Raw genomic sequence first — 13784 nt, forward strand, 5'->3', positions numbered from 1 at the left:
TACAACACAGGGTGTATGTAAGCAGCAGCATCATGATGATTATAGATCTTCAAATCAAAAGTTTGACATCTGGGAAACACTGTCCATCGGCTTTGACTGTTTATGAACGCCGAGCATCAGTGTGATAAACACAGAGTCCAACTCTCCTCGTCCAGCTGTAGTCCTGCACTCTGTCTGCTCAGAACACGGGCCCACCCGTCGATTGCAGCAGCTTGATCCAAGATTTTGTGGTGGAGAAAAGGTCTCTGTGGGCACAACAGTCTCTGATTTCCTGACCTGAATTCCTTTTCCAAGATCCAGGAGCAGCCAAACTAAACTAGATTAGCGTGGCTCTTATTCCAACTCTCTTCCTCCCTGGGCTGGTCCAGCCGGTCCAGTTGGTCAAGACACCAAGAACTGTAATGCCTCAAAGTCCACCCAACTTTTCTCTCCAAACTATGATGACAACATTTCTGCCATAAGCAGGAAGTGTTTCAGCAACAAAACAGAAAAAAAAATCACAGTTTAAAAAACAAAAATGTAGCATCATTTAGAGGAGCTATCGGCTGCCGTTGCCATCGATGCAAGACTTTTTGACTATTACTTGCTGGACTCTTCTTTGTAGGTCTATCAGAGCCGTTCTTCACTAGGGTATTGCTTTATTACACTTATGACTCCCTCCCCCATCACTGTCCAGTCAGTGACTACAAGTGACTCCCACGCATTCCAATAAAAACACTTTCTAAAAGCGAAGCCGGAAGTGCTCGAGGGTGACGTCTCTTGACCTGTGCCGCGCAGGTAGGAGGAGCTTCCGGTGAGAGGCGTTAATTGCCGTAGATCCCAGTTTGACGTTGGGCTGAGATGTGAGGGAGCGTGTTCGCACTGCATCGGTCACGATTATGTCTGACAGGTAATATGTGTCACTGTTACAGCTGCCGAGTGTTCCCTGTCACCTGTCTGTCCGCGGTGTGTTTTCACCGGAAAACCACGGAGTAGCTCGACTCGATGGGAAGCTGCTCGTCTGCGCCGCCGAAGTTGCTACTCGAGAGCTAAGCCTCATTAGTGAGCTAATAGACAATCTCAGCTGCTCCCGCCGCCTTGTTGCTCCTTTACAAACGTATCTCTTAAATGGGAGCTTGTTGGAGCTAGCTTACCGAGGGCTACTTCGACTAGCTTCTCTTTAAATAATTGTTGTCACCCGGAGGGAGTGTTCATCGTCTTGAAGTGCCCTAACTGTCTTGTTTTGCCTCCCAGGGTTGGCTTGCAAAAGTGAGACATGGCTGAAATCATCGAAGTCAACGCCGGGCTGCTGTCCCCTATAAACGTCACCTTCCCGGTCCAGGAGGACCCCAACGCCGCCGCCACCTCCGCCGCCGCCGCTCCTGCAGCCCCGCTGAGCAGCGAGGACTACCTGTTCGTGGAGTCCAGGCACCCCAACACTGTCCTGCAGGGCCTGAACAGCCTGCGGCTCAACAACGCCTTCTGTGATGTGACCCTGTGCTGCGGAGGACAGGAGTTCCCCTGCCATCGCATTGTGCTCGCCTCCTTCAGCTCCTACTTCCAGGTAAACCCTAAAGTCATCTCTGTGACGATGGATGCGGGAGTCAGGGGTGATGAAACTATGCCGAATTTACAAGAAGACCCGAATCATTAAGAATTTGCCAGAAACGGCGCTTCACAGACTTTATAAAGTTTCTCCTAACTCAAAAACTCACAAATTTTAGCGATTTTCACGGGAATCTTGGGATTTTTTTTCTCCCTCCTCCTCTCCTTGCTGTTGTTGGCTGTAGTTGATGTGGCTGCTTTGACCTTTAATGTGTTGGTGTTTAAGATTACAGTCTGCTGTGGTGAAAAACGTTCTGATTTTGTTGGCAATTATTTGATCAGAAATTATTAGATATCCCACGGTCCTGTCTTACATCCATTTACTTTTTTATATCTATATTTGCCATTACATTTTGATTGTACTTGTACCACTGCTAGGCTGACCTAATTTCCTCTTGGGGATAAATAAAGTCTATCTATCTATCTATCTACCTATCTACCTATCTACCTACCTATCTATGAGCCCAAGCTGGTGTATGTAAACTGGAGAATGACTGTGAAATGTGTCATTCGTCTCCTCAGGCAATGTTCTCCACTGACCTGATCGAGTCCAAGCAGGAGAGGGTTGCCATCAATGGAGTCGAGCCTCAGATGATTGGCATGCTGGTGAGCTATGCCTACACATCCGAGGTCTACATCTCCAAAGCAAACGTGCAGGTAATGTCGCTCGCCTCTTCTTCTCCGCTGGCACCCTGCCAGAGGAGGATGTGTGCTGAAAACTGATGTGATCTGATGCAGGCTCTGCTGGCAGCAGCCAATCTGCTGGACGTGATGGCTGTGAGGGAGGCCTGTTGTCGATTCATGGAGCGTCAGATGGACGAGATGAACTGTGTGGGGATTCACTGTTTCGCCGAGGCCCATTCTTGTAAGGTGCTGGAGAAACGCAGCATGGACTACATCCTCGAGCACTTCAACAGTGTCCATCAGCAGGTGAGGGGCTGATGGAGCTGTGTGTTATTCGGTTAAATCCACAGTCATGACATCAGAATTAACTGACTAACTTTTAACAGTGGATTCACTAGTGCACTTAACTAGGTGAACACAATAACACCATTTAATTGTTCTTCTAACTAATTATTTGAATGACTATTAACAGAAATAAAGGTGCAGTAAAGGTTCTCAAAAGGTTTATTTTGTAAAGGTTCTTTTGTTAATTTTGTTGTTAATATCTCTTCAGCTTTGAGTTGAAAATCTGATTGAAGATCTGTTTTTCTTTCTTGCATGCATATATACCTTCATTACTTTAGATAATATCAGATGAAAATAGTGTGTCTGAGACTCCTTCTAAGCTTGTAAAATCTGAGGCATTTGCTGCTTGAATGTAAAGTTCTGCATTATTTATTTTCTGTATAAAGACATATATCAGTACATTTAGGAAAAGACAAAATACAGATGCATCTGTGAATGGTCAATAATATCAGCAGACCGACATACTGATGTGATTCCACAAAACATGCCATTCAATAATAACCATACCATTTAATAATAACCATACGCAATTTGTTTGGACATATTTGACTAATTTTGACATTGTGTAGATTCAGTGTTTCCATGATTATTAGAGAGGAAATAATTGATAATTAAATACAGATTCAAGCTTAGATTAAATAATTGAAAAACTAAGAGGTTTGCTGATTTGAATGATGTCCTTTGATGGCATAATACCACCCCAACTACTACAGGGGGGACTCCACAGTTTAAAGATGAATAAAAGTTTAATAATGCTTATTGGGCTGTGGTATTTATTGGTGAAACCATCATTTAAATGTTCTTAGAAAAGAGCACAAAGAGCTGGACAGGGTTGTGTTTCTCGTGTGTGGAGCTTAGCGGTGATAAGCTTACCCGTCTGTCACCTGTTGGACCGATTTGTACAACCAATTAACTCCACAGATAGTCTGTTTACACAACTTTTAGAGTGCGCTCTCATGTGCACTTCATTGTTTTTGTTTTTATTTACCTTACAGGAGGAGTTCCTGTCTCTGTGTGTGGACAAACTGACAGAAATCCTCGCCAGTGACTTTCTCAACGTGCCTAAAGAGGAGATGGTGTTTGAGGCAGCCATGTTGTGGTTGAATAAATGTCTCTCTCGCAAACAGAGCTTTGAAAAGGTCAGTTTCCCCAAGACCAGGCACTTCTCTTTTTCTTCTTTTCTATCAGTCCTCGTGCTACTGTAATCCAAAGCACATCCAGTAGAACTGCACTTTTGGGGTTAAAGGTGCAGTGTAAAAGAGCCTTAAACTCAGCAGCTGTTAGGCTGCAAAACAGCCGTAAATCAAGGATGACATGGCACCACTGTCGGACACTTCTACATGGAGATTACGAGACAGTGGGCCCCCATGTAAAAGGAGCCCTCTTTTACCTCCCAGAGCACCTTCCCACCCCACCGCTGCTGTTTGTTGTCCATTTCGTTGGATATTTGCAGTTTTATCTTCATTTATCTGGTGGTGGAGATAAAGAAATGCAATCTAAATAAATTACAAACATGTCCTGCCACAGACGATTGTGACAGACGCTTAACTCCACAAAATAGATACTCAGTACTCTGCAATATTACAGGACTAGGTCAGTATTTTGGGACTTTGCTTCTTCACATTCTCACTAGAAGTTAGGTGAGGATGTGATACAGCCAGCAGCTGGTTAGCTTAGCCTGTTCAGACACTCCAGGGAGTGTCTTCACTCCAGGCTAGCTGTTTCCAGTCTTTGTGTGAGGTAAGATAATGTTAATCTAAAACTCAGCCAATACGTGTAAAGGATCTGGGGAAAAATGAGGCTTTTGAACTTTTGCCTCTCAAATAAGAAATCCTAAATTGAGTTTGAAGTATATACTTGAATTGGACACTCACAGTCGTAATAGATCGGATTTCCATTCTTCCATCCGATCCTAAAAAGGTTCTTGAGCACATCCGGCTGCCTCTCATCAGCCCCTACTACCTCCACGACGTGATCGAGTCTCTAGATGTGGTGAAGGAGAACCAGAGCTGCCAGAGGCTCATCTCAGAGGCCAAGGACTACCTGCTGCTGAAGGACCGCCGTGGAGAACTGTACTGCCCCAGAGCGAGGCCACGCAGGTCCACAGGTGAGCCCACTCATGCCTGCATGTTCACATCAACTGAGAGGTAATTACATGTATTTTCATTATGGTATCTTGCATGCCTATCTTTCGACTTTTTCAACTGAACATTTTCCTTTTCTGCTGCTTTGTCTTTTTTTTCACACATTCCAGCTTTTCAAATGTGAAATTTCGTGGGTTTTCTTATGTTATTAAATTGCTACACATCTTCAGGCTTTAGTCAAGACATTGAGTACATTAACTTTGAGAAACCTGGATTTTTTTTTTCTTTTTTCTGACATTTTGTCGCCAAACTAATCAGCTAAAGGAGGATCAATTAGGAGAATTATCATTCACAGCCTGTATCTCGCTCAACCTCACTCCTCCTCTGTTCCTCTACACCCGTTGCCATGGCAACAGGGACAGCAGAAGTGATAGTGACAGTTGGCGGCGAGGATGACAAGGTGGTGCTGCGCAGCGTCGAGAGCTTCGATCCTGTGACCAATCAGTGGAAGAATCTGGCCTGCCTGCCCTTCGCTGTGAGCAAACATGGGCTGGTCGTGTCGGGTGAGGAGACACTACAGGATTCAAATTAGAATAATCACACTCCCATACTGTGTCTTCTCTGAAATGACGTGTCTCTTTCCATCCTCCTCCTCCTCCTCTCTCTGCAGACTCCACTCTGTATTTGGCAGGAGGAGAGTTTCCCGATGGCTCGGCCAGCAGGGAGATGTGGCGCTATGACCCCTGCTTCGACTCCTGGATCGAGATGGCTCCCATGAATGTGGCTCGCTCCGAGTTAGGTGAGGCAGTTTCATGCACAAAATATTAACCTCACTACGAAGTACTCCAGATGGCCTTTCCACCATCTGCTCATTCGAAGTACTCTATAAGCTGTCAAAAAAAAATTAATCAGCTTCAGGGTGCAACATTTTAGTTTTTTCATTTGGAGAATTTAGATTCCAGCGGTGGCTGCATAGGATTGTTTCCAACGCATGTGCTCCAAACATTTCCAATAATGCCCAGGGCATTGTAAAGTACAAAAGTCAAGAGTCCGAGTTCCCGGTCAGGCCCTCTTGCTTCCTTGCTAAATGAGCTAATTAGCAGCAGATAGTGGTTACTCTGGTAATATTCTGCCCCCTATTGGTTTGAGTATAAATTCAACAGGTGACCAATTCTTACATATCACTCTTTTTGAAGGTCCTGAAGCTGTAAAAAGTTGCAATCATTAGTGACGTGTTAATCTTCACTTCACTCTCTCCTCAGGCCTGGTGATGCTGGATGGCTTTGTGTATGCGGTGGGGGGTTGGGAGGGACGGTCTCGCCTTGACTCAGTGGAGTGTTACAACCCTCACACGAACTCCTGGCAGTTTACTGAATCTGTCAAGATGGCCGTCACAAGTCCTGCTGTGGTGGCGCTGGACGGATTGCTCTATGTTACTGGTAGGAAACACAGACTACACACATGCAGATTTTTCTTGAGATTAGGAGTTACGTTTTTTTTAAATTATTTTTGTATTTGTTTCTCGTGTTCTTGTAGGTGGTGCAGTTCTAGAAGACGGCGACGGCACAGACCTCGCTCAGGCCTACAACCCTAAAACCTCTGTATGGACAGAGGTTGCGCCCATGCAGATTGCTCGCTCTGGTTCAGCTGCATGTACGCTCAAAGGAAAGCTCTATGTCATAGGTATGTAACATGCTTTATGGCACGCAACAGAGAACACAGTAGCCTCCTTAATAAAATCAAGCATTGGATGTTACATCTTGTGTTTTCACAGGTGGATGGCATGCCTCGACAGAGAACACAGATAAGGTGGAGTGTTACAATCCTAAAACCAACCAGTGGACCATGTGCGCCCCGATGAAAGAGCGACGCTACCGGCCCGGCGCTGCTGTGGTGGATGGAAAGATCTACGTCCTGGGAGGAGAAGAAGGCTGGGACAGGTGAGGGGCTTATCTGGTATAATTTAGAAACATTGTTGTTTGGTCCTTGGAGCTGTCAGGGCACGCAACATGGGGCATGTTAAATTTACAGCTATTTAATCCTGATTGCTGTTACCTTGCAGATATCATGACACTATCGAGAGGTACTGTGACGAGACGGACATGTGGGAGATCGTCGGGGAGATGCCCACGAGTCGCAGCTGGCTCAGCTGCGTGTCTCTCCAGCTGAGGAAGGATATTCACATGACCAGCTGTCCTGGGACGCCGAATGACAATTGAGCGAGGGCGTCTGGCAGAAGGAATCTGTCCTGGTTATTATTCGCACCCTCACTGGGAGATGGTGAACGACAAAGCTCAGCGCTGTGGAGAACGGCAGACTGAGAAGTGATGCCTGAAATTGGCACAACACTGTTTGAGCTGTCGGCAGAAATCAGCTGATCATAATCGGTGACTGCTTGAAAACCCGGTTTCACTCATCGTTGTTGCAAAGGAAGCGTTGTACATGAGTCTCAAGTGGTTGACTGACTGATTGACAACTCAGTGAGCAATCTAAACACTGTCTGTATTATGTGAACGTGTTTAGGGTACTGTTTTAATGTACAAGCACCTCAAATCTGTGAAGATTTTCCCTGCCAACATAGTGTATTTTTGTATCATTATTATTTGGTGTATTTATTGGGGTTTGACTAGCTGTGAGAAAGATCTTTAAAAATATATATAGTAAACATTTCGCTCTGTGAAAAGATGCTCTATGGGCCAAAGACTTGCATCGTGAATATTTTCGAAGGTTACCTGTGAAAAAAGTGTCTATACGTGAGCAGTGTTTTTTGTATTTAAACTTTGTAAGTTCTAAACGATTGTCTTTACTACCTGTAATATGTCGAGTATATTTTTGTAATGTAGTGTACACCATGCATTTTAGTGACTTTTAAATGGAGTTGGGTTCTAATAAAGATGTTTGATTCTTTAACGTAAATGTTGGTGTTTCTTTCCTTTTTAAGACGATGCCTGAAAAACGGTTGGTTCAACAAAAACGCATTGTTCAGAAAACGTGATGATGATGTAATGAACTTAAGTTACACTAATGATGGTTTTGTTTGTGTTCAGTTCCCACCTTGAATGTTGAATTTTTGTTTGTTTAAACTGTGCCTACTCTTACAAAATGCATGCATACATTTATTTATTATTTTTGCTTTTTTAATGTAATGTAATTCTTTAATGTTGAGATATTTTCTTAGTTTTAATTAATTTCTAAGGGAATAATGGCAAGGAAATTTGTTTTGTTTTAATGAGCTTCCATAATAAACCGACATGGTTAAGTGTCCCCAGTGTTTATCGACCTCAAAACAAAGAGTTATGTTGGTTTAGGATAAGATTTATCTTGACATGCTACATCATCTTTGGTTCGGCTTCACGGTGCGGTGGATTGTGGGTAAAACGTCAACCCGCCGCTGTATCTGTCTTTCTGTAGCGGCTGAAGGAGAGTCTGGAGTCATGAGAGGAATCCGTTCTCTGAACAATATCCCCGTGAGTGTTGTCCTCATCTCGGTTTGATCTGAGCTGTGTGACCGACGTGACCTAAACTGTGATCGCTGTGATCGTTCATCTGCTTGAAAAGTGAATCCGCAATTAGCTGTAGTTAGCCTACCGGCTAGTTAGCTTGCTAGGTGGCTAAGGGTAGCTAATTCAGGTCTACCTAACATTAGGTCTGTTTGCTTGTACTATTACACAGTAGAGTTAAGTGACACCTTATCCCTGAATCATTGACATACAGGGATTGATAACACGAGTTACTACTGCAGTGAAACAGCCCTTTTATGTGGCTTAGCTTCGCTGCTAGTCGTAGCTTCTTATGGTTCTTGGCTGAGCTGGATGCAACCTGAAGGTCATCTCCAAACTCGCGTATCACAAGTTTTTGGATCGAGGCGCCTCGAAACGAACAGAATCCCCAAGGTCATCATAACTTGATGATTTCCATATAGTTTACTCATAACCTGATACAGTAACTGTGGTCTTTGTTGGCAAGGGAAGTAATGTGTGTTTGATGCCAGCATGTACTAAATTTGCACCCTGGGTCACTTTAGGACACCTCATTCAGATCGGACCCGATCCACTGTTTGTGACAGCTGGTGGACATGGAAGTGATCAGACAGTGCAAGCACCTTGAATTAATGTTGAATTAAGTCATTACTGGACTAGTTGATTAACAAAAATAATCTTATTTTGAGTTATCTACAAGTGAAACTAAGATCAGTTTGTTTATTCAGTCATGAAAACAAAGAGTTTGTGTGTTTAAGTTTGTTTAGGCATAAAGACAATTCAGGCAATGAAGATCCTTCTCTTCTGATTCAAATTTAATCCCTAAAACTACACAGTGCACCTTTAACTGGCTATTAGTCTGGTCCCTCTTGCTCTTGTTGCCCATTTTCATCAAAGAGTACATTTTAAACTGCTGCCAGAAGAAGTCACTTGTCCTAAATTCAGTGTCGTCACTTTTCCGACAGAAACGTTGCTATGCCGCGGCCAGGAGGAGTGCATCTCTGACTGAACCCCTCGCAGGCCTGAAACTGCCTGCAGCTGCTTCCCTCCCTGCCCAAGATGTCCAGGTAGGTGTGTTGTTATCATACGGGGCTCAGCGTGGTGATTAAAAGAGAAAAACATGCACATTTGAGTCCGATTGCAGGTTTCCTTTTAACATTTTCCTATGCTGCCTCAGGTGTCCAAGCTCCCAAACGGTCTTGTGATAGCGTCGCTGGAGAACTACTCGCCCCTGTCCAACATCGGCGTGTTTGTGAAAGCGGGAAGTCGCTATGAGACCGTGGAAAACCAGGGCGTCTCTCATGTGCTACGACTGGCGGCAAACCTGGTAATTTTCGGTACCGGTACCTTGAGAGCAATTTGTGTGGTGGATTGCAACAAATATTGATGATCCCTTCTGGTAAAACCTAGACTTCTGTCTTTGTTGCAGTTGTCAGCATGTAATGATATGCCTTACGAGTCTGCGACATAGTAAAAGGCATTTCAGGCAATCGGTGAGGCTCAGAATCTCCTCAGTTTCTGCCCACATGTTGGCCGTTGTCGTGCTCAAAAATGTTTATCTACTTCAGCCGATTTTGTCAGAATTAAGGACAGTCGGCTCTCACTTTTGTCTGTAGTGTATCACACCGACATGCTGGATCTTATTGTAACGCTTGTTGTTTTTGTAGACCAGTAAGGGGGCGTCTGCCTTCAAGCTCTGTCGCGGTTTGGAATCTGTGGGGGCCAGCCTGAGGTCAGTGTGGATACTCTGCACGCACACATGCTGACAGTCTTCCCCTGCTATAAATAAATACAAGAATACAAGTGTAACATCATGCCACCACTCTGAACCCACTGTGTCGTCATCTGCTTTACCTGCAGCGTGACATCATCGAGAGAGACCATGGTCTACTCCATGGAGTGCCTGAGAGAGCATGTGTAAGTGCTGCCGTCTTTATGTCGAGCCTGTAATGTCGTTTTTTACTTTAACTCCCGTTTTAACCTCAAGCCGTGAGCTCACGTTGATGCTTCACTGTGTGTATTTTATCCGTGTGTGTGTGTGTCCCCAGAGATACATTAATGGAGTATTTGGTCAACGTGACCGCAGCTCAGGAGTTTCGGCCGTGGGAGGTGTCCGACCTGACTCCCAGGGTGAAGATCGACAAGGCTCTGGCTCAGCAGAGTCCTCAGATAGGTCAGTGGCAGAAACAACACTTCAGCTGCTAATGAGTAAAATTTTGAATGTGACATAACGTCTGGTTTAATGGTGACTTTGCTATATCTTTTTATGTTGGCATATTGGCGCACAGTTGTCCAGTATCAGACCGTTTTGATGAATGTTGGTCCGTCATTTCCCAGGAATTTTCTTGTTTGGACTCTGAACTAGTAAGCAAAATGTAGGTCTGCAACTACGGAATATACATCGTTTGAAAAAAGGCTGAAGTGACGTGATCTAAATAGCTTTTTGTCGTCCAACCAAAAGACAAAAACCCAAACTCAAAACATCTTCTAAGCTCTGGCCTTGGGCCTCCTATGTTAAATAATTTAGCCCACATCATCTGCCTCTAAAAATGTGGGTTAGGAAAAGAAGTAAACAGAAAGGTGTCGCATTACTTGAGCTAAAGAGGCTCTAATGTTCATGTCGTCGTGACTTTTAAGGAGATTTAACAATGTCACATTAAGCTTTCTGTAACTCAGGTTGTTTTCTGTTTTCACCCGCAGGTGTAGTTGAGAAGCTGCATGAGGCGGCGTACAAAAACGCCCTGACCAACTCTCTGTACTGCCCTGACTACATGGTCGGAAACATCACCAATGACCACGTATGGACATTTTGATTTGTTTCCCAGCGTCAGTATGCCGGTAGTCAAGATTCAGCCATTCTCTGTTCGTCTGTATATAGCTCTTACACACCTCTCTTCCTGCTTACCCTCCCCTTGTAGCTGCTGTCGTATGTTGAGGAGAATTTCATCACTGGCAGAATGGCTCTTGTAGGAGTAGGTGAGTGTCTGCTAGTCTCGTCACAGCTGCTCCCCTTCCCCTTCGAGCTTTGTATTTTTTCAAGGCTCCGTTTTGCTAATGATGAGTCATTGCAAGCCTCATTGATGTGAATAAGATGTGTGTCAAAAGTCGTTTGGCGTTCTCCCAAAGACGCAGAGACACTGAGCCGATGCTTCCTAAGGCTTTTGTTGTGTGTTGATGTGTGAACATGTGACTGACTGCAGGTGTCGGCATGCCTCAGTGTTGACACATCACATTCTTTCGGAGGTTCCCATCCTAGGAATGTGCTGTGTTTTTCACTTCATGAAGGGACTCCACTGAATGTTGACGCGAGTGTTGTCTAATTTATGCATGCAGGTGTAAAGCACTCCATCCTGAGTCAAGTGGGCGAGGGGATCCTGAGCACCCGCAGTGGCGCCGGAGCACCAGCGGCCAAGGCTCTGTACCGTGGAGGTAAAGCTAGTGTTTAATTACGACATCACGCTCCTCGATGTATGAATGTGTCGTCCTCATGATGCTGTTGTGTGTCGGCGCGTAGGTGAGATGCGCGTTCACAACAACGATGGCCTGGTTCATGCACTGATCGCCTGCGAGGGCGGTGTGGCAGGGAGTGCGGAGGCTAATGCCTTCAGCGTTCTGCAAAGGGTCCTGGGAGCTGGGCCACATGTAAAGAGGGGCGCCAACCTCACCAGCAAATTGAGCCAGGGCATTGCCAAAGCTACCACACAGCCATTTGATGTGAGTTTAAGAGTTAATTTATTCTTTGGCATCATTTCTTACTTTTTTTTTTTATATAGGACAGCATATTGTATTTGTTATAAACCATAGTTTGCCTCCTAATGTGATATGACCCCTGGCTGTCTTTCAGGCCTCAGCCTTCAATGCCACATACTCTGACTCCGGCATGTTCGGCGTCTATACCATTGCACAAGCTGACGCCGCAGGAGAGGTGATTGTCAAGTTTACTCCTTCCAAGACAACCTTCACTTTATCTAAAAATGTGCAAAGGTGTCAGCATCTAAATTTCACTTAACTCTTCCTTGTTGTCGTCCTTTTCTGTAGGTGATCCAAGCTGCCGTTGCTCAAATGAGAGGTGTGGCTGAGGGAAATGTATCGGAGGCCGACGTCTCGAGAGCAAAGTGAGATCACAGAGTAACATTTGATAACAGATTTCCGTGGTGAAGTTCTACTGGAACTGCCATGCTGATGTGTTCTGATATCTCTTCCATGTGCAGGACCCAGGTGAAAACAGAGTACTTGATGTCAATTGAGAGCTCTGACATCTTGTTGGAGGAGATCGGTGCTCAGGCTCTGACAACCGGCACGTACCAGCCCCCCAACGCTGTCATCCAGGCTATGGATACCGTCACCCATGACGATGTGATCAAGGTGAGGGCCTTCTGTACAATATATCACAAACTCAGTTGATGTCACACCACACATCAGCGGTGCTCTGTAAAATATATTCAGAAATACTTAAAAAAAACAACCATCTAACTGAAATAATCTCACACACTCCCGTCAGCAAAATGGCCATCTTGAACGTAGTCCATAACTCTGTCGTAAACAATGAAAGTTGCTTGTTTTAGTACCCACATCTGATTAACCCTCTGTCCTTAATTAACAGGCCGCCAAAAAATTTGTGGACAGCAACAAGACCATGGCAGCTAGTGGACACCTCAAGAATACACCGTTTGTGGATGAAGTATGAAACTAAAGTATGAGAACTGGTGATTTTAACTCGGGCATGCTGTGCCATGCTGCTTAAATAGGAAAGAGGACCTCAAAGCCACAGCCTCCTGCAGCAATTCATTTGATGTCAACAATCATCTGTAGTTTGTCCTGCAGTAACTGTAAGCACCACAACGGGGAGCCGGAGAACCATAATGCAATTCTTCTATTGTATTTTTTGTCGATTTAACTGTATATCTATGTAAATTAAAGTAATGACATAAACCAAGTTTGCTCGGTGCTTGACTTTGTATCTTGGAGTGAATCCAGAGTTACTGTAGGTTTTAGTGCTGTGTCAGGAGTGTGGTGGTTCAAAAAGGCTGCTCAGGCAGCAGGTATTTTTAGATCCTATTGTTCCATTCATCAACCAATAGGGGGATCCAAAGGCACAGACGTAATGAAGGAATGAAAGTTGCCTTTAGTCCAATGTTGAACATCCTAAATTTAGGCTCAAGCAACCCCGATTTAGTTTGAAGTGCACATAAAGAATCAAGAAAACTGGCCCCTCTCAGTATGACATGAATATTAGGATTATTATTATTACTATTTTATTAATCAGAATTTAAATGTCAAATTCTAACAACCACTTTACTGTAGTTTAATCACAACAATGCATTATCCTTTATTAACTGACCATATATTTTTTTTCTATACTATATTAATATACAGAGTGGGTTTTAAATGTAGCAGTAACCGCTGTCAAAACTACAATATTTCCCTGTTAAATGTAAATGCCTCAGTAATTAATTGGATTGGATTCATTGGATTGCACAGCATACAAGCAAGAACTGCATATGTTGCATTTAGGGAATCTATGCTTCATGTGAGCACTCTAGGTGCAATATGTATGAACTGACCTGTCTGGTTCATGCTCCAAACAAACAGTGTATGACAGCGTATTACCAGAGTCACCGCTAACCGCTGCTAGGTGTAGCTGCAGTTAGCATGTTAGCTCAGTAAG

At 44.3% G+C, this 13784-nt stretch overlaps 2 protein-coding genes across 2 annotated transcripts; both read left to right on the forward strand.

The window, feature by feature from the left end:
* The first annotated feature begins 781 nt into the window (after positions 1-781).
* On the forward strand, positions 782-7553 carry LOC115576162 (kelch-like protein 20). The gene is made up of 12 exons (XM_030408630.1): positions 782-889; positions 1234-1543; positions 2107-2241; positions 2323-2514; positions 3549-3692; positions 4474-4660; positions 5054-5200; positions 5308-5436; positions 5900-6076; positions 6174-6320; positions 6412-6577; positions 6700-7553. The coding sequence occupies exons 2-12, from the start codon at positions 1256-1258 to the stop codon at positions 6854-6856; spliced, it is 1869 nt and encodes a 622-aa protein (XP_030264490.1). The 5' UTR covers positions 782-889; positions 1234-1255; the 3' UTR covers positions 6857-7553.
* Positions 7554-7981: 428 nt separating this feature from the next.
* On the forward strand, positions 7982-13052 carry uqcrc2a (ubiquinol-cytochrome c reductase core protein 2a). The gene is made up of 14 exons (XM_030408956.1): positions 7982-8104; positions 9082-9183; positions 9294-9443; positions 9784-9848; positions 9977-10033; positions 10165-10289; positions 10817-10914; positions 11035-11092; positions 11450-11545; positions 11631-11830; positions 11961-12041; positions 12155-12231; positions 12328-12481; positions 12720-13052. The coding sequence occupies exons 1-14, from the start codon at positions 8072-8074 to the stop codon at positions 12801-12803; spliced, it is 1380 nt and encodes a 459-aa protein (XP_030264816.1). The 5' UTR covers positions 7982-8071; the 3' UTR covers positions 12804-13052.
* Positions 13053-13784: the final 732 nt, after the last annotated feature.

This window comes from Sparus aurata, chromosome 23, assembly GCF_900880675.1.
Source record: "Sparus aurata chromosome 23, fSpaAur1.1, whole genome shotgun sequence".
Taxonomy (NCBI): Eukaryota; Metazoa; Chordata; class Actinopteri; order Spariformes; family Sparidae; genus Sparus; species Sparus aurata.